Source organism: Peromyscus californicus, unplaced genomic scaffold (genome assembly GCF_007827085.1).
Source record: "Peromyscus californicus insignis strain IS unplaced genomic scaffold, ASM782708v3 Scaffold_10__1_contigs__length_136768540, whole genome shotgun sequence".
Classification (NCBI taxonomy): domain Eukaryota; kingdom Metazoa; phylum Chordata; class Mammalia; order Rodentia; family Cricetidae; genus Peromyscus; species Peromyscus californicus.
In genome coordinates this window covers 89,191,860-89,213,403 of record NW_026294391.1, presented here as the reverse complement: position 1 = coordinate 89,213,403, position 21,544 = coordinate 89,191,860, and the positions used below count along the sequence as shown (strand labels likewise).

The 21,544-nt window shown below is 37.7% G+C and overlaps 1 protein-coding gene across 3 annotated transcripts in view; it reads right to left on the bottom strand.

Moving 5' to 3' along the window:
• Radx (RPA1 related single stranded DNA binding protein, X-linked) overlaps window positions 1-20,388 on the bottom strand; it is a 78,615-nt gene extending 58,227 nt beyond the window's left edge. For 2 of the 3 annotated variants that reach the window (XM_052736577.1, XM_052736581.1), the window contains exons 1-6: window positions 19,483-20,388; window positions 10,598-10,740; window positions 7,550-7,742; window positions 637-745; window positions 349-440; window positions 128-250 (exon numbers count right to left, since the gene is read on the bottom strand). In XM_052736577.1, the coding sequence (XP_052592537.1) occupies window positions 128-250; window positions 349-440; window positions 637-745; window positions 7,550-7,742; window positions 10,598-10,740; window positions 19,483-20,125 (1,303 nt within the window). In that variant the 5' untranslated portion in view covers window positions 20,126-20,388. The remainder of the gene's footprint in view (window positions 1-127; window positions 251-348; window positions 441-636; window positions 746-7,549; window positions 7,743-10,597; window positions 10,741-19,482) is intronic. The other variant, XM_052736587.1, reaches the window with a different exon arrangement.
• Between the last annotated feature and the right edge of the window lie 1,156 nt (window positions 20,389-21,544).

The window sequence follows — 21,544 nt, the reverse complement described above, 5'->3', positions numbered from 1 at the left end:
GTGCACTGATGTCCTCTCAAGAGCAGGAAGTGCTCTTAACCACTGAGCCATCACTCCAGCCCCTATTTTACTACTTTTAAGTTCATATTGCTATTTCCAAAAATAAAACAATAAAAAGATTGAGTACTTGGGTAAATATTTTCAAAGACTTCTGGCTGAGATGTAGAAAACAGCTGCACTATAAATGGCTGCTCTGAAGTCCCGTCAACAATGTGAATCCAGCGATATGACCAAAAATCTTCACTGTTTTCTATGTGGACAGAACAGTAAAATAAATGAAGGTCATTGTATGTGTATGAACACAAGCCTCTTCACATTGCAACACTCATTAGCACTTTAAAAGCTCACCTCTCTTTTTTGACCGTTGCACCCTTCCCACAAAGGATAACACACCAATTACATCACAGATGCCTTTTTCTGGCATATCATCTAGTTCTGATCTGAGAAAACAAAATTGTTAAATCGATGTTATATCTTTAAACAGAGACAAAACATTCTTCAGTAATAACTCTGAAGATACCTATCTGAATAATTGATATAGCTTAATTTGGGGTAGATTTTAAATATGATATAACTAATTACTTTCTGGTTACTAACATTTAAAGATTAAGATATTTTTATGAGGAACTATTTTACCTTGTAATAAATCGGTTAATTAGTTTTGGCAATTTCCATTCTGATTTCAAGTGCTTTTCTGAAATGATAACTATGTTAGTTGGAGGATCTCGAAGATACAGGCAGATCTCTGAAAAGAAAATATATTACTTTAATATATTATTTTTTATATCAAGAAATATGCATATACATAAATTACAAAGCAAAACCATCAACTGAACACTTTTTAAAGTTGTGTTTGAGACAGGGTTTCTCTGTGTAGCCCTGGCTGTCCTGGAACTCATTCTATAGACCAGGCTGGCCTCAAACTCACAGAGATCCACTTGCCTCTGCCTCCCAAATGCTTGGATTAAAGGTGTGTGCCACCACCACGTCCAGTTTAGACTGAACACTTTTGTCCCCACCATTAAACCCAAGATATAGACCAGTATCAGTGATCTGCCACCTACTTATAATATTGATTTTCCTCCCCAAAGTGCAACCATATCTTTTGCTTTGTGTATTAATGATTTCTTTCTTTTTTCTTTTTCTTTTCTTTTTTTTTTTTCCGAGACAGGGTTTCTCTGTGTAGTTTTGGAGCCTGTCTTGGAACTTGCTCTGTAGACCAGGCTGACCTCAAACTCACAGAGATCCACTTGCCTCTGCCTCCTGAGTGCTGGGACTAAAGGCACGTGCCACCACCGCCCAGTATATTAATGTTTTCTTAAGGTTAAAATATTTTATTATATATGTGGTCTTACCCACATGAAATTTGGTTTTACTTCTGAATAATTTCATGCACACACTTCTGGGACTAACTTTTCCATGCTATATAACATTGCTAAAATTTTTCCTTCATTGGCTGAGTAGAGTACTTTAAATTTTTCTTTTTAGAGATATTATTATTTATTCATTTATTTTCATTTTTTGAAAAAATATTTTTTGAGAATTTCATGGACTATATTTCCATTCCATTCTCCTCCTCCAACTCCTCTCATGTTCCCCTCTCAAATTCATGATCTCTTCTTTTCAATTATGTATATATGTATAACTTGCTGAATCCAATTTGATACTGCACATATGTATATGTGTTTAAGGCTGACCATTTAGCTTTGGAAACCTACTGTGGGTCTTCTCCCTTTCTCAGCAGCCATTATTTTCCCATAACTCTTAATCTAAAAGATTTTCCCCATGCATCCTGGCATGTCAACTAGTGTTATTATTATGCAGGTCTTATTTAGGTGAGCATATTACTTAATAATATCCAGATATGATAAACTACTACAATTTAGATGCCTATTATTGTATTGCTATATTATCTCCATATTTTTAAACTTATAAAAGAGTTGTTATAAATATTTTTGTATGTATTCCTATGCACACAGATAAGGGTTTTTCTATGGTACTATAGGGAACCCTGAATTATACTATATATAAACATTTGATTACATGGAACAGATTTCTCACAGCTCTAAAATTCTATGACTCCTAATCAAGTACACTTCTTTCAACCGAAAATACTTAGTACAATCATTTTACTATAGACTATGCAATGTGGTCTAGAAATCTCAAGATCTCAAAAGTGTTTATTATTTGGCTATTTCATGGAATATTACTTTTGGAAAAGAAGGCAGAAAGAGAATGGCAATATAGAAAGCTATATATACCAGTGGGGAATATATCCTTAGTTTTACAAGATTTGTTTCATCATTATAAATTTACTTAGTCTTTTACAACAACTATATAGTTTTTCTCTAACTTGGGCCTTATACACAAGTACAAAAAAAAACAAGATAAATAATCACAATATTTTGTCTAACAACATAAAACACACAAATAGCAGTGATGGTAGAAGTCTCTAATCCCTTTACTAACCACCTCTCCCTGGCTGCATAACCCTCTCTATTTATTCTGCTCATAATACTTAGCTGTCCTATTTCTCATAATCCTTTTTATACTTTCTCCTCTCCACCCAATTATCCACTGTCTTGCCCTTTCTTTCAACAACTACATTTCTATTCATAACCTCTCCTTTTGCCTATCAAATTTTTTCCTATAGCCACTAAATTTTTCATTTTACTGTAATTATCTGTCACCCATTGGGCTAATGTTTAAATGGTAGACTATTAATATATCATTTACAATTGTTTCTCATGTCTGTTCCCCTCATTAAATAGCATAAGATAGGTTCTCATAAAGATCATAGGTATACAGTCCTCAACTCTGTTGCAGATTAAAATCGACTGAGGATATACAGATAGATGCCTTGGTCTCAGAAAATTGAAACAGTATCTCTGGGGTAGGGGGATGGTTCCAGTGGTTTTTTAAAAAAACACTTTGACTCTAATATACAGCCAGAACTGAGATATATTAAACATACAGCCTAGACAAACTGTAATTTGCAGTTAGCTGCTCATTTTTATAAATTAAAAATTTACATCTACACAGTAATGTAACTCCTTCATTTACATATTAACTATGGCTGCCTCCACTTACCACAGGTAAAGTTGAGTGGCTAAAGTGTAAACCCTATGGCTAGCTGAGACTAAATTATTTATTTTCTGGAATTTTACCTCAAGAATTTATTGATCTCTGATAAAGAATGAAAAAATAAATAGTCTACTACTAATCATAATTATGTGGGAAACAGGGACAGCTACTACATTAATAAGAAGTAAAACTGATTTTAAAGACTAAAAGGGCATATTTAAAATATATTATCATCAAGGGCTGCTATCACTTTAAAATAATTATGTATTTGCATTTACATATTTGAAGGCAATCTTTTTGTATTTTCAAGAACAGTTTTCCATCATGAAATGTGGGCTTGTGGTTGTGTTCTGCTTCAGTGTTAATTTTTTACAGTGGCTGCTTATTTACTGACTATGGGCTGTCTTACTGTCCTAGTTTTCATGTGATTTTTTTAAGGCTCAGAAGTAACTACTAGATATACTTGTAGAGGTATCCACAGACATGTACAAAGTATAATTTAAATTAAGTCTCCAGGTCTAGGTTACCTCATTCAGTATATTTTCTTTTTTATTCACAATTTTATTTTTTAATTCATTATTCTGTCATACAATACATACAAATCACAGTTTCCCCTCCCTGCACTTTTCCCAGCCTCCCTCCACCTCCCCTCTCCTCTAGATCCACTCCTCCTCCTCCTCCTCCATTTCCTTTCAGAAAAGAGCAGGCCTCCCAGGGATATCCATCCAACATGGCCTAGCAAATTACAGTAAGACTAGGCTCAAACCTTACTATGAGGTCTGAGTTCTCTTATTTATGGCTCATAGCTCCCAAACTTTAAATCTGAGCCAATAAACAGAAGTTACCACAGAATAAGAAGGGATACGGTGGGGGCTGTGGATGAGAAGGAGCTCTAGAGACAGGGAGAGTAGGGCACAGGTGCTAGGAAAGGGGAAGAATGGGAAAACAGGGACGGGACTTAAACTGTTAAGCTAGAGGAGAAACGGAGGGTAATATTGAGGGTGAGGGGGAAAGGAGAGATAAATAACACTAAAGATATTTGGAAAAGTCATAGGGAAACGTATAATTTTATGAGCTTACTTAAAAGATGTATACTATATTAATGTGCACACACACACACACACACACACACACACACACACACACACACACACACACAAGAGTTTAAATGGAGCCACAAGGGGTGATAATGCTTTCTTCAATAGCCACACACACACCACCACCACCACCACCACTAGCAGCAGCAGCAGCAACAACGCAACAATCAACAAAGTAAAAACAACAACAAAGTAAAAACAACAAAGAACCAAGTAAAAACAACAAATAACAAAATTAAAAACAAAACGAAATGGTGCCAGGCACAGGAAACCTCCATCTGAGTTTTTGGCCAGGAAAGTTCAACATAATTTCAAATTGTATTCTAAATACTTACCCATATACCTATAGATGATTGTAGCATTCACTCTTTCTTTTAGAACAGATAGAAACTATTACAGATAGATACAACTGGTCAAAATAATAAGTAATTGTAGGTGCCTAGTTCCAGTAGATTGTATCCACAACACAATTCATGCATCTAAGACTCAGGGAACGATGAGGAAGAGGGGGCAGGCAGATTGTAAGAGCCAGAGAACCAAGAGGACTACTGCTCAAAAATATCTTCTAGACATGACAGAGAAGATTCAAATATGAGCTCTCAACAATATGGTTGTCCAAAGAAGACATGCATGACAACACCAATTGACATGCCAACATAGATGGGTATATTTCATAATACCCCACCTTTAATTAAAGAGCTAAAGGCAATAAATGACTGCTGAGAGAGAGAAGCAGTTTTCTGCAGCTCTGTTATAGGTTATCTCATCTAAACTAGTCAGCCCTAAACACATATAGATACAAGCAACAGTAAATGGAAATACACACACACACACACACACACGTGTTCTATAATTGTTAAATACATACATAAATATATATTTATTATTATGTATATGTGTACATATGTATATAACAATAATAACTGGATAAGGGTCGTGAATTTGAGAAAGAGAACACAGGAGGAGTTGGAGGAAGGAAAGGGAGAGGTATGTACAGTAATCAAGTATGAAATTCTCAAAAAAATTTTAATTTAAAAATAACTCTAGTCTATAAAAACTGTAATCTAGTGCAAGGAACTCTGGGCTGGATATCAAGAGCATTTGGTAATTCACTATTGTCATAAAGACATTTACCATATCTGCTATTGACTAAGAGTGCCCCATTCTACTAAAGCAATTTTGTCACTTGGATATGTCAGATTAAGGAATATAATTTATAATTTCCTAGGTGTAATAGCGTATCCTGTCAATTATTAACAGCTTCTTCTGGCAAACTTTTGTTGTATTTCCACAAATAATCTCCAATATATCTAAAAATTTATTTTTCATCTTTTCTATGGTAACTGTTTAGTGATATAAAGGACTAAGTGTGCAAACTATTTAGGTAATAATCTCTTCCTAGCAAGAGTTAAACAATGTCTGCAAAATAGTTAAGATTTTACACTTGATCTTAGCCAAAAGGCCGAGAAGTGATAAGATTCTAATAAAGAAACATGGAGTTATTCCCAAATAGACACATACTTTATAAAGCAATTAACACCTGCTCCTGCTACCTTTCTCTGAATAAGTTTAATTAGTTGAGAAATTGAGAATACACGGAAATACAAGTTCAGAATAAATTATTATAAGCCATCAATAATATTTAAAATTTGATTGAGGTTAGGCAAAATTCTGAAAAAAAGACTAAATCTCCAAAAATACGTGCATATCTAATAATTATAAAATTTGCTAAATGAATGCCTCTAAAATATTTGGGAAAACTGGTTACCAAAGCTTTGACTACAATACTAATTAGAAAAATATCTGTTCTGGGTGTCAGAGCACTCGGGAAGCTGAAGCAGTGGGACTGCCATAGGTTTCATGCAAGGATGGCCTGCACAGTGATTTCCATGAGAGCTTGGGTTTCAGAGTTAGACCTTGTTTTAAACAATAGCAAAATCCTTTCAATATTAGAGCAATTGGCAACATTTGAATATTAATGAAAGGTTACATAATAATGTGCTAAAGTTGTTTCCTGATTTTTATAATTGCACTGTGATTGTGCATGCAATGGAATGGATTTTTTTGTTTGCTTTTTTCTGAAACAAGGGCTTTCCACAGAGCAAGGTTGGCCTTGAACATGTAGTCCTCCTGCCTTATCCTCTCAAGAGATGGGATTACAAGGGTGCAGTAGCACAGATGGCTAGAATATTCTTGATCTTCAGAAAGACTTATTATTAGTAAATGGTTAAGGATGCAAAGCTATGCAATGATGTATGTTGGCTGTTATTGTCTCCCAAATGAAAGTGTGTGTGTGTTTGTAGAGAAAGAATTAGAAAGCAAAAATAAAACTAAAACATTATTTGATGAATAAAGTAATGTGGGAATTCTTTATAATATTCATTCAACTATAATGTAATTTTGAAATTATTTCAAAGTGAAAAGTTAACTTTACATGTGCAGGAACTACATGTTATTTTCTCTTTCCTTCAGTTTTGTTTCAAGTAATACAGTTACAAAAATGTAATTTAAGGATTATAAATGTTATCTCAATCCATTTGCCTTTTCCATGCTTCCCTGAGATAAATACTGCCTCAGTGTTTGCTATTAGCTTAAAATGTTTATTCATTGCACATATGTATCTATATCTATAAAGACTATGTAGTTACATTTATATATTACTACATTTTGTAATATCTTATAACATCTTTATAACATTTCACAGTATTATTCATACTTTCTAGGTTTATACATGTTTATCTATTATATAAAAAAGTAAAGGCATTAAATGATAAAATAAAGTAAACAAGGGCCAGCAACATGGCTCAGTGGGTTAAGAGCACTTGCTGGATAAACCTAATCATTTGAGTTTGATCCTCAGATCACAAGGTGGATGGAAAGCACAGACTCCCAAAGTGTTGTCTTCTGACTGCTATAAGCACATACAAACACACACACACACACACACACACACACACACACACACACACACACACGGGCTCATATATACACACACAATAAAAATATTTTTAATTTAATAAAAATTCTTTCAGCATAAGTATTCAGTACTTAATAACAACTATAAAATGTACTCAAGTGATTAACTTTAAATATTAAACACCCAAAATAAATAAGACCAAATTTAAGTATATCCTAAATGGAACTCATTCTTTGGTCAACAACAAAAGTCTCAGATAATCTTTCTTAATAAATGCACTAATAAATTAATCCATTTATTACTTTACTAATTGCTTGAATTTTATAAAGGGATTTAAGTTTTTCAGTTCCTAATAGCTTCAGTAATTTTTACAGACTTTTGCCTGAAATGACACTCTGCAAATTCATATAAGCAAGATAGCCATGATAGAACAATTAACTGAATACTTAACCCATTGTAGAAATTAGTTTCATCTGTGGATCCACCGGGTCAGGCTGTATTCTGAATGGGTAGCTCTTCTTCACAGAATAATCTTGAAGCAGAAGAACCAAGCCCACTCTCAAACTTTTATACCACTCTGGACACAGAGCATTCCACATAATCACTGACACTATGCCAGAACTGTCAGCAACTTCCAAATAGGTCTAGAAAGAGAGTGAAAGCATATACACATTTGCTCTTTTTATCTATATGGGTGTGACACAAGGTATTATCTGCGAAAATTTATAGTGACAGAAAAATAACACTTTACTTTTTTATTCATAACGACTCAGTTATTAACGCTGTTAAGATTGCTAAGTGAAAAGAGAGACTGCTAAGTGAAAACAGATACTGGAAATTGGCGATATAGTACTGACTTACTGAGTGATGATAAACTTTTTAGTTACGTTTACTTTTCCCATAATGCTTAACCTAGTACCATTCACCAAGAGAATTAGATAAGTCTCAAATTGTGAAGCTCTTTATAGCATGGCTGAAGGACCTTGGTATTTATTCATTTATTCTATAGCACTTTAGATAGACATTGAGTAGACATAATCCAATCAATGATCTGATGACATTAATTTACTTATACTGGTATCTTAGAATTTGGTATAAATGGCATGGGGATTATTTCTGTTATACTATTTGGCAGAAGGCAATACTAATGCCAACATCGTTATTGTTTAATCTGGGTATAGTTGAATAAATATTTTGCAACATAAAGTATGTTCTCCGTTTTAAAATATAAAGATGGAAAACATTGGTTACATCTAAAGAACAATACTGCAAGTTTTCTCTAGCTTTTAAAATTGATTTTCAAATGATGTTACATAATAAGATTCCTTTTCTTACCATTAACAATAAATTTTGGCAATTCGTTCCTTCAGTGATTAAATATGGATCAAATCTATATTATCCTCCAGATATTCTGTTAGGCACTGAGTAGGATAAATGGCTGAATCAGACACTATCCCTAATAATAGCTAAAATGGAGGACTTGATATGTGCCTAAAACAGTTAAGTCATTTACTCATATTAAGAAATACCAGCTCTATAAGATATTTATAATCAGCACCTCCATTTTGCTGATTAGAAAACTGAGGCTTTAAGAAGACAAATAACTAATGCTATAAAATCCTGAGACAGCTGAGACTAGAAACCAGTTTATCTGAATATGAAGCTATATGACATACACAGTTGCATGCAATATAACACATATACATATACATATGTGTGTAATACATGATAGCTATGTGTATATGGGATTTAAATATAAAATTTTAAGTATGACATACACACAACCAAGAGAGGGGATAACACCATTTTAACAGTAGATATTCTCAATGGTAAAATCTTGGATAATATTATTCTCTTAATATATCTTCCTATGTTTTCTCTTAATTCCCATCAATAAGTATACACGACTTTTACAAACCACAGCTAATAAAATACCTAAACTAGCTCTTGATACATGAGGAACTGTGGTGTAACTTTTTTTTAAAGCAGAACATAAATATCAAGAAAATAGATATATGAACATAGAAAGCAGTATATGGCACAGAGTCAAGTTAGTAGAAAAGTGTAGGGGTAGACTGACAACTAGAAAGTTCCTAGTAAATGACTAGCTGAAGAAAAGGCCAACTAATTATGTTGAGAAGCAAATGGAAGGCAAGAAAGAGAAAACATCTTCAAGATGTTCCCCCAAAGAGGAGAGATAGAAATGGTCCAGGGATATTTTTTCCTTTACTAAATTGTTTTCCTTTAAAAATATTTAACTAGAGACTAGTTACATGCTAGTGCAGAGAAGAAGAGATTAAAGACAAAGAAAAAAAAGTGTGAAAGAGACCAGCTGGATGAGGAATCTAAAGTGCATATCTACCTCTGCTTCATATTTAAACAGATTTTTTTTCCTTTGAAATACATTTTGGTTGGGCAGTGGTGGCACATGCCTTTAATCCTAGCACTTGGGAGGCTGAAGCAAGCAGATCTCAGTGAGTTCAAGGCCAGCCTGGTCTACAAAGTGAGTTAGTTCCAGGACAGCCAGGACTGTTACACAGAGAAACCCTGTCTCAAAAAACCAAAAACAAAAAAAGAAAGAAATATATTTTGAGGTGCTGGGAACTGAAATGCTAGGCAAGTGCTCTAACATTGAGCTATATGCCAAATCCCAAAGAATTTTTAGTAGAAAAATCACAGAAAAATATTTTGGTTTTCCACCCTCTGGTTCCTAAAAGAATTTCAATGAAATGATTCCTAATGATATTCTGCCATACTCATAGACAGGTGCCTAGCCCAATTGACATCAGAAAGGCATTGTCCAGCAACTGATTGGAGCAGATGCAGACACAGCCAAACACTAGTCAGATCCAGGAGGAATCCTGCAGACAGTACGGGAGGAAGGACTGTAGGAGCCAGAGGGGTCCAGGATACCATGAGAACCTGGTCCACATAATCAACTAACCAGGACTCATGGGGTCTCACAGAGACTGAAGCAGTAATCACATGTGTCTCAGCTAGGTATTCTACATATACGTCATGGTTATGTAGCTGGATGTTCTTGTGGGGACTCCTAGCAGTGGGAGTGGGGGTTGTCTGTGTCTCTTTTGCCTACTCTTAAGACCCTTTTCTTCCCACTGGATTGCCTTGTCCAGCCTTGATATGAGGGTTTGTGCCTACTCTTACTGTAACTTGTTAGGCCATGTAGGATGGATATCCCTGGGAGGCTGGCTCCTTTTTTTTAAAATGGGAAACAGAGGAGGAGTGGAACTGGGGGAAAGGGGAAGTGGAGGGTGGCTGAGAAGAGTGGAGTAAGGGGAAACTGCGGTCAATGTGTAATGTATGAAAGAAGAAAAAGAAAAAATACTTTGAAGTAAAAAAATCTGTGTGCATTTAAAATTATTAAATTGAATCAGTGGAATGTAATTTAAACAAATGTATTTTGCCAATGGAGACTTAAGTATGCATGTTATAATCTATAAATTTAAATTAACATATATTATTTAAGCGTTACTTGTACCTGATATGGCTCAATCAGCCTTTTATTAGGTTTCCCACAGTATCGCAGTTTTGATTTATGCAGGATCCTCACAAGCAAGGCAGGAAAATTCTTTCTATTATTCCAGGTCATTTCAAGATGAGAGAGAGAGATTATTTTGGTGTCTAGAATATAAAAAGATAAAAATTGTATTTATTGTGTCATCATAGTTTCAAAGATCCATTTTAATGTTAAAAATGGTAGCCAGACCATATCTAATGCAACTCCTTCTTGCAAGTCAGGTCTTTTAAAAGTTTTAAATTAGAGCCTGTCTATATAGTTCTCCCATATAAATTACATACAAAGAACAACTAAAGTGTTAGAGGATTTACCATATAGAACTAGATAAACACATAAAGTAAAACAGTGTTTCCTCTAATTTGCCTTCTACCACACCAAACAATTCATTACACTATGCAAATCTTGGATCTAAATTCATCTCTTGATATTTTCCTCCACTCAATTTTTCCTTTAATCAATACATTTAATTATCTTACAAAAATTAAAAGTTGGGGCACTGGGAATGGTTCCATTGTTGAAATGCTTGCCTTACAAGTGCAAGGAACTGAGCTCAGTCACTGAAAGCCATGTTAAAATGGCAGCCATTTGTAATCCCAGCACAGGGAAGGCAGAGGAAAGAGGTTTCTTGAGGCTCACCAGCCAGCCAATCTAGCCTAATTAGTGAGCTGAAAGTCAACAAGAGGCACCATCTCAAAGGAGGTGGATAGTCTTTCTGAGGATGACAAAATGGAAGGCAAGGACTCCACACACATGCCATGGTACATGTAAACCTGCGAGCCTACATTTTCAAACAAAGCATGTGCAGGCATGGACACACAAACATGCACATGTGCAGAGGTATTTTTTATTTACTCAGTCTGTACTGAACTGGAACTCATGATACTCCTGCCTCATCAAACAGGTGCTGAGATTACAGGCATGCACCAACTCTCACAGCAGATTAGAGAATTGTTTCTGACACATTTCTGTATGGTCCTCACTTCTGCCTCATGTGTACAGATTCCACCTTCTCCAAACATACCCTATATGGCACTGTTTTCTCACTTGCTTCTCCATTTCTGTAATGTCTTCATCTTAGATATATAGTGACTTCCTTCCTCCCCTCTCCAAATTTGGCTCAAAGGGCACTTCTCAGTGATATCCCTAACTACCCTACTGAAACCAACCCTTTATGTATTGGCCACTCACTCTGTTTTCCCATATAGCACTTACTATTTTCATATACACCATATAATTCATTTGAAACATTTTAATCTCCAGGTATGATTGAGATCAAAAACTGTTTAAAGGCTGTTCATCATCTTTAAGGATTAAATTGTAAATCTGATTTTAGTTTTCTACCATTAAAGGGGTTTTCATCTCCAATTCTCTCTACATTTTGTTTTCATAGCCCACAATATAAATTTTAAAACCTATATTTGTACCACAACCTCTAGGTACTATACATATATCATAATATATTTGTTGAAATATACTCCATTTCCATTTATAGAATGTATTTGCTAGTCATTATTTTAGGAAGACAGTAACACTTATAATTTATTTTTAATAAGTTTAAGTATTATGTTTTAATTATTCCTGTAATGCATAAAAACAAACTTCGCAGTATATTAAGGTACTATGGATACCAAATTCTCAAAATATATTACTAGCACAGACTCAGAGGCCCTAATAGTTAATATGATGTAATTAAGCAATTTCCTTTTCAATATAGTCAAATCACAGAAAAGCTTTGAATTATATGCAATGAACATGGAGTACTTGAGTAAGGCAGATGCATCTCCTCTATTTATAAGCTGAAATGAATTCAAGAGATACACGGTTTTCATTTAGCTGTGTTTAGACACCACTTGGCCAGTTGACAGCGTTCTAAGATTATATATATATATATATTTTGGTTTTTCGAGACAGGGTTTCTCTGTGTAGCTTTGCACCTTTCCTGGAACTCACTTTGGAGACCAGGCTAGCCTCGAACTCACAGAGATCTGCCTGGCTCTGCCTCCCGAGTGCTGGGATTAAAGGCATGCGCCACCACTGCCCAGCCCAAGATTATATTTTTAACTTACAAAACTTTACAGAATATAGATAATTCTCAAACCTAACACATAATTATAGGCCAATTATAGATATTGAGTTATCTGTGTAAATTCATTGTAATACATATGCTTCATTATCAAAAAAGAATGAAAAGAACTTGGATACTCAATGCAAAATTTAGACAAACAAGCCGGGCAGTGGTGGCGCACGCCTTTAATCCCAGCACTCGGGAGGCAGAGCCAGGCGGATCTCTGTGAGTTCGAGGCCAGCCTGGGCTACCAAGTGAGTCCCAGGAAAGGCGCAAAAGCTACACAGAGAAACCCTGTCTCGAAAAACCAAAAAAAAAAAAATTTAGACAAACAATGGAACAGTTATTCTCAAAATTTTAAGTCTCAAGACCTGTTAACATTCTTAAAAATTAGTAAATACCTTTCCTTGCAGGGGGAGGTTATTTGAGACAGGGTCTCTCTATGTATCCCTGGATGGCTGGATCTCACTAAGTAGCCTGGGCTGGCATCAAACTCGGAGATCCATTTGCCTCTGCTTCCCAAGGGCTTGGATAAAAGTCATGAGTTCCCATGCCTGGCCCAAAAGATATTAAATACCGCCAGGCCATGGTGGTGCATGCTTTTAATCCCAGCACTTGGGAGGCAGAGGCAGGCAGAGGCAGGCAGATCTCTGTGAGTTCAAGGCCAGTCTGGGCTACAGAGTGAGTTCCAGGAAAGGCTCCAAAGCTACACAAAGAAACCCTGTCTCAAAAAAACAAAAACCAAAAAAAAAAAAAAAAGATATTAAATACCTGTAAGCGCTTTTGTTTATGTGGGTTATACTGATTAGTTGATATTTAAATTATACACTTAGAAATGAAAAAAAATCAATTAATTTAATAAAAGAAACAAATATATTACTATAAAGAACATTTTTTTGAATATTGACCATTTCTTCCGAATAAAGTTAGGGCTGGGGAATATAACTTAGTTTGCAGAGCACTGGCTTACTATGCATGAAGGTATGAATTCAATCATCAGTACTGACAAAAAGAAAAAAATCAGTATTTGGAAGGGCTGGGAATTTAGCTCAGTGGTACAGCACCTTTCTAGAATGCATAAGGGCTTAGATGCGCGCATGCGCGCACACACACACACACACACACACACACACACACACACACACACACAGGCACACACACACACACGACACACACGAGAGAGAGAGAGAGAGAGAGAGAGAGAGAGAGAGAGAGAGGGGGGGGGAGAAAGAGAGAGAGGTGCGGGGGAGGAAGAAATGCAGTGAGAAAGTGAGACTATTTTACATTAGTATGAATCACTTTAGCTTAATGGAAAATAGCTTCTTGGGGCTGGAGAGATGGCTCATCAGTTAAAAGCACTGGTTGCTTTTTCAGAGGACCGAGGTTCAATTCCCATCATTGGCAGGCAGCTCCCAACCATTTGTAACTTCAGTTCCAGGGGATCTACCACCTTCTTCTGGCCTCTGTGGGCACCAGACAATCATGTGTTACACAGATAAGCAATCAAAATACTCATATTTCTGTGTAATAATATCTGAGTTTGACTTCCGGATACCACACTTACGCACACACACACACATGTTCAGAACGCCCCCCTCCCCCATGCTCATGTGCCCTCACATACATGAATCTTAACAGTATCCTCCTTAGATAAGACAAACCTGAAATTAAACAAAACTGAAATAAAAACTGGAAAAAAGATACATTGATTCAGTGATGTTGAAAGTGTAGTTTCCTTTCTTTGTGGAGAGGAGGAGTGGGAGGGGGAACAGGAGGAGAGGAGGGAGGGGAAACAGGTCAGTATGTAAAATAAATGAAAAAAATGTTATTTAGAAAAATAAAGTGTGGTTTCTGCTGGGTCTGCATCACCACTGGGGAACTGGATAGAAATGCAAACTTGTAGGACTCTGTTCTGGTGGAAGATCCACCTCAACTCCCCTCCCCTATCTTCTTCTTCCCTAAACCCGCTCCTGCAAAGCCCTTCAAACACAGCTCCTCCCCAAACCTGCCCCTTCAAAGCCTGCCAAACAAAACTCCTCCCCTAGAGAGGAGCAAGACCACTCCCATAGGGTATATAAGCTGCATCTCAGAAAAGAGATATGTGGTTCTTACGGGAGCGCTTTACCCATTAAACCTGGGCTTTTCCTGATTAGGTCTGATTTGGATTTGGGGCATGGGGGAGAGGCCTTCAGGGTGAAAAGACTTATCAGACTCTACTGCAACTCTAATGAATCAGAAACTTATGGTAGGACTCAGAAATCTGGATTCTAAAATACATTTGAGGGGCTGGAGAGATAGCTCACTCAGGAAGTTGCTTGCCTTACAAACATAAGGACTTGTGTTTGACTCCTCATTAAAAAAACCAAAAACCTGTCCATGGTAGTACAGCTTTGTACTCTCAGCACAGTAGAAGACAGAAGCACAGAGATCCCTCAGTCTTGCTGGGTGGCTATCCTACCCATCAAGTCACAAGCCAGTGACTCAAAAGTAAAATGGTGGATGGCACTTCAAGGCTGAAATCCCAGGTTGTCCTCTGGCCTCCAAACAAACATGCGCAACTATGCACACACATATACACACACCAAAAAAAGCACCTCTGAGGTGTGAGTAGACTACTCACATTTGTAAGTATTACTCTGAATGCCACCAAAATGGTAAATATCAATATCAGAAAGAATAGAATTTGAGGCAACAAGAAATATATCATACTGATATGGAAAACTATCATACTGATATGGTAACATTCACCAGTAAGATATTAACCAGTTAATACTATTAATAATACAGTTAATAATGTGTGAGCATGTGTTGTGGGCAGAGGAGGACATTAGGGATCCAGCTCTATCACTCTGCCTTACTCCTTTAAGACAGGGAGGGTCTCTCACTCCTGTCTCAAACACTACAGTACCAAGCTTTTTATTTAGTGTGGAAGCTGGGATCCAAAGTCAGGTCTCATCCTTGCAAAGGATGAGACCTCACTGCACTCCTGCTCCTACCCACTAAGCCAGCTCTCCAGCCTCAAAGTAAAGTGTACTTTTTAAAAACCACCAGTACCTACAGAGCAAGATCCAGGACAGGCACCAAAACTACACAGAGAAACCTGTCTTGAACACTCCCCACCTCGCAAAAACAAAACAAACAAACAAAAAACCCAAACTACCAGTACAGGCTGGGCGGTGGTGACACTTGCCTTTAATCCCAGCACTCGGTAGGAAGAGCCAGGTGGATCTCTTCGAGTTCGAGGCCAGCCTGGTGTACAGAGCAAGTTACAGGACAGCCAAGGCTACACAGAGAAACTCTCTACACAGAGAAACTGTCTCGAAAAACCAACCAACCAAACAACCACACAAAAACAAACAACAACAACAAACAAAAAACTACCAGTACAGCCAGGGCTGGGGATGTCTAGGGCAGGAATACGGCCTGCTTGGGTTACAGAGTGAATTGAAGGTCAATCTAAGCAACTCAATCAGAGCCTGTCTCAAAATAAAAAAATAAGAGTTAAAGCTATATCTCAGTAGTATAGTTCTTGCAGAGCATGGGCAAGGTTCAAGTTCAATCTCTAGCCAAACACACATAAATAAATAAAGCCAGATTTGGTAGCATATACTCTTAACCCCAGGACTAAGGAGGCTTGGGAAAGAATAACAGAGGTTCCACACCAGCATGTACTGTAGTCCATCTCAAAAATAAAATAAAATAAAATAATCCCTGCTTTGCATGAAGTCCTGTGTTAATACAACCAGACCTAGTTATTGACATATATCTAGGGCTGTTTCATGATACAATGGCAGAACTCAGTAGTTTTCTCCAGGAGCTGGAGAGATGGCTCAGCAGTTAAAAGTACTTGTTGCTCTTGCAGAGGATACACATTCAGTGTTCAGCAACCACATGGCTCACAATCATCTGTAACTCCAGTTTCAGGGCATCTAACACCTGGACTCCTTGGGCACCAGGCTCACACATTGTGCATATACCTGCATGAAGGCAAAGCACTCAAACACACAAAATAAAAATAAATAAATAATAACAAACAAACAAGGTAAACAACAAAAAGCAGTGCATAGCAGTACACATGCTTGTTATCTCAGAGACTGCAGAACTGAATTCTAGGCCAGCCTGGACTGTAAGGTAAGACTCTGTCTCCAAAAGCTAGAAAAAAGGCAAGCAAGATGACTCAGTGGGTAAAGGTGCTTTCCACCCTGGACCCATATGGGGCAAGGAGAGAACCTACACCTCAAAGTTGTTCTATGACCTATACACACTCACAGTGACATCAAGGTACTCCTGTGTTCTCTGCCCTGCCACCCCCATACCCACAAATAAATAAATAAGTGTAAAAAATTAAAACTAGAGCCCCAGTCACTGAACTGCCGCTGAGGACTCAGTTGCCTCTCCTTGGAGCACCCCGCGCTTCCCGCCACCCCTGCCTCCTCCCTCCAGTAACGGCCTTGGCCTTCCGGAAGGCCTAGCAATGAGTAGAATTTCCCTTCTGTCCCTTGTCACGAGTTTAAAAACCTCACAGCTTGTATAATGTAATCGCTTTTAACTTGGACTAGTGTAACTCTTTCATGCAATAAACTGCAAAGAGCCAAAAAAATTAAAACTAGAAAAACAAACAAACCCTGGTGTGTCCCAGCACTTGGAAGCTAGAGTCAGGGAACATAGACACTCATACATATGCAGTTCAATTTAAATTAGTACAGATTTTCAGAAAACAATTTATCAATGCCCAATGAATTAAAAAAAAAAAAAACCTCAGATATTCTTTAACCCAGCAATTCCACTTCTAGGAATCCATCCTCAATAGAAATACTCAAATACAACCAATTCTCACACATCTTACTTATATTTGGCACTGTTTACAATACTGAGAAAGCTTAAAATAATAAATTACTAACCTACATGGGTACAATTATAGAAGTTATCATATTTCAAAAATAAGAAAAATTTAAAAAATTAAAAAAACTAAAAAGAAGTTATATTTCTATACTGTAGAATATTATGTTTATAGAAATACCCCAGAGGTGCCTGAAATGCATAATTATTTTTATTAAATTAGTATTTTGTAATTAATTTTATGTTTTCAAAAATGAAAACCAAACTCTCAAATTTATAATTTTGATAGGAATGTTGAAGACATACAAAGGTTAAAGATGCATTTTACTAATTCCAAATTTTATTATTTACAATTTCAAACACACAGCAAACCTGAAGTCTTGATTTTACTCACTTCCTAGATCTTACGGTTTCAACATACTTGGACCTCTCAATTTTAACACAATATTCTTTAAAATACACAGTTTGAATTTTTTAGCACATGGACATTGCTTTTTGTAATAAAATATCACTTTGATATCTACTGGATATGAGTTAAGAACAGAAACCAAATATACTTTTATATATGTATATATATTATTAACCCCCTTTAAATTCTGAGTCAATTGTTCTTTTATAAATTAAATTCTAAAAATATAGATGAACAACATTTACACCACAGCTACTTTGCTTTTATGTCTTAAGTTATCTAAGCCATCATTGACTACAAATTTCTATTAGCATTTTCTTTTCTCATTTTGAGTGGATATTACTATAAATGCATATTTTTGAACAAGTTATCTTTTAATGTTCAAATTTGTTACTCCTGTTTGTCATAGTAAGATGCCCCTGACTTAGCATTGTGATAACAATATAAAGGGAAAAAGGGCTGGGCAAATTGGCTCCTCTGGCACAGAGCTTACTTAGCATGCCGGAAATCCTGGGTTGAATCTTCAGGTATAGTCAAGTACCCCTGTAATCCCAGCATTTGGGAGACAGAGGCAGGAGGAGTGGGAATTGGGGGCTAGCCTGGGATATATGAGACTCTGCCTCCAAAAACAAAAACAAAAAAGATCTAAAACCAGTAAATATAGATTATAGTCTTTTTAGTTGTTTTCTGTGGTACTTTTTCCCCCTACCCATTTCTTATGTGTTTAGCCTGTATGGAGTGTTATCATCTGCCTTAATTTTATGTGTTAATACAAAAAGATTTTAAAAGAGCATTTATTGATGACAAACTGCCATTTTCAGGCTAACTTCCTACTTCTGATACAGGAAATATGAACTTCCTGTATCAAGAAAAAATGATCATTTGAAGCCTTTCGACAATCATCATACCTTCTAAAAGTAATACTTGCATGACTTTTACATTCAATGACACAAACATGGTGTTTTAGTTAATGTAAAGCATCACATCACTGAACATCTCCTTTGAACAAATGTTAAATGTTAAAACATACAATGCTGCATGGGTTTTATGTGAAATCCAAATCAATACACTCTTCAACCTATGTATTTTTCACAACTGAAACAGGGTTGCAACTGAGATTAATTAAAACCAAACATAGATATTGAACACAGGAGTACTGAAAACCAAGTCCTCAATCTATCTGCCGAACTAAATTTAAACCACAGTCAGGTATTTCAAGAATAGCACTTGGCAATCAAACTGAGGAACAGGCTGCATGAAGTTAAGACTGTTTACCACTCCCGGCTTCTAAGGAACAATACAAAAAAAAATTTTCTTTTCCTGTTAACATGGGTTCCAAACACTTAACTGTTTTTGTTGTTGTTACTCTTTGTTTTTGAGACACGGTGTCTCTCTGGGTCTGAGACTACCCCCGGAATTTGCCCTCAATTCTTTTGCCTCTGCCTCCCCAACTGCTGGTGTTCTGGGTGTGTGCCACCACGCCAGGCTCTGAACATTCTTTAAAACCTGCCTCCGTTCCCTCCAATTACTTACTGTTAAAGTTGAATTCCTCAGGTTGCTTGTTGGCCTTCCAGATATCTCCATATGGATCTTCGTTGTTCCATAGAGCCAGGTAGTGACTCCTGCCGCCTCTCAGAGGCCTCTCTGGCTTTTCCTCATGCGCTCTGTTTCTAAATGGAGTTTCTACAGAAACATAATCTAGGGTCTCCCCACAGTGGACCTTATCAATGCACAGGATTCCTTGGCCCAATCTTTTCTCGTTGTAAAGACACGAGACTCTGGAAATGCTCATTTCTATGCCAACTTTAAGAATATTCTGATAAACGAGAAAGTTTAAGCTGGGGTCTAAGTAGCACTTCTCTTGGTACACCCCGTCGGAGATGGTCACATCATAGCAGTAAAGGGGAGGCTTGGGCACTGTGTCCCGTGGCTCATCCTCTAAAAGGTATCTTTGGACGGCCAGTACAGTGACGGGCACCACTTCCGTAAGGGAGACACACTGTTTAGGGGAGTCGGTTATTTGCTCAATAACCTTTTGGATCCAGGACCTGTGCCGCTGGCCACCAGCCCTTCGGATCACTCCTCCTGGGACCCCAGCCCTATCTCTTTCGGGGTGAGGCCAGTAAAGGCCAGCGTGGGAGGGTCCAGCCTCAGGCTGACCCGACTCACCAGACATTGTGAGATAACCTCAACTCTTCGCCCTCTTAAAAGCTTTTTTTTTTACCCTGTCCCAAAGCCGGGAGAAAATAAGCCGCTCCCTGGGGACAGAAGCGCGACGCTACCGGCAAGAACAGAGGCACGAGGCTGTCAGAGCGAAGAGACGCGCGACGCTGAGGGAGCCAACAGACACGCGACACTGACAGAGCGAAGAGACGCGCGCGCGCGCGACGCCGAGCGAAGAGGTGCGCGCGACGCCGTCGAGGCGAAGAGGTGCGCGCGACGTCGAGGCGAAGAGGTGCGCGCGACGCCGTCGGGGCCAACAGCCGCGCGCTGCTGTCGGAGCCCGCGGCTCTGGTCCCGCCCCGCAGCGAGGCGCGAGCTTCGGCGCATGCGCATCGGCCTTCCCGCCGGCTCTCTGAGCCGCTAATCTGAGACTCTGAAACCGTGTTTCTAGGGAGAGCACGAGAGAAGTATGCGGCGTACATTCCGTCTTTGGGTCCCCCCCCCCCCGCCCCAGCCCGAGTTCGGTTTAGGGAGGGGAGGAGAGGCACGAGACTGGGAGGAGAGAAGTGTGGTTGTCCAGGTTTCCCAAGTACAGCAGCAGCGAGAAGGAGGAGCGCGGCGGGCTCCTCCAAGAAAGGAGAGCATCGAGATGTAGCGGGGGGAAAATAGGAAGCAGCAAAAGGGAGGCTCTATTAGTCCAAAAGCAGAGACTTGGGCTGGCAAAAGAACGGCATTCAGTGTTATCACGTTCATGTATAATTACTAACTTAGTGCTTAGTAGCCAAGAAATAGTTTCTTAAATTCAAACACATTAAATTAGTAAATATACACGAACGTGATAATTTTGATCTCCTGTAGTATGATCAAAATCAGATAATGTATGCACAGCCTTCGGGGGAGTCACAAGCACAAAAGTCTGCTAAAAAATTAGCTGCTGTTGTTATTAGTATTAACATAATTATCGGCAGTAGCTCCAGATACTAGTAGTGGCCCAGTAAACTAGTAGTAGTAAGTGCAAATGAAAATTTAAAAAATGTAGAGTTTGGGTGGTGGTGGCACATGCCTTTAATCCCAGCACCCTCGAGGCAGAGGCAGGAGGATCTCTGTGAGTTCGAGGCCAGTCTGGGTACAGAGTGAGTTCCAGGACAGCCAGCACTGTTACACAGAGAAACCCTGTCTCTGAAAACAAAACAAACAACAAAAGAACCTGTAGAAATGGCTTGCTAAACATCAACCTTGAGATTACACTTTTTAAAATGCATTTTATTTTTAATATAATACCTAGGTGACATACTGAAAGGATACAAGTTCAAAAACTGTATTTCTTAAATATAAAGCATATTTCAAAGATAATTGTAAAGTGAATATACTGAGCAGAATAGTTAGAATTAAACATACAATATTTATTAAGTGTATCCAGTCTGCTATCATA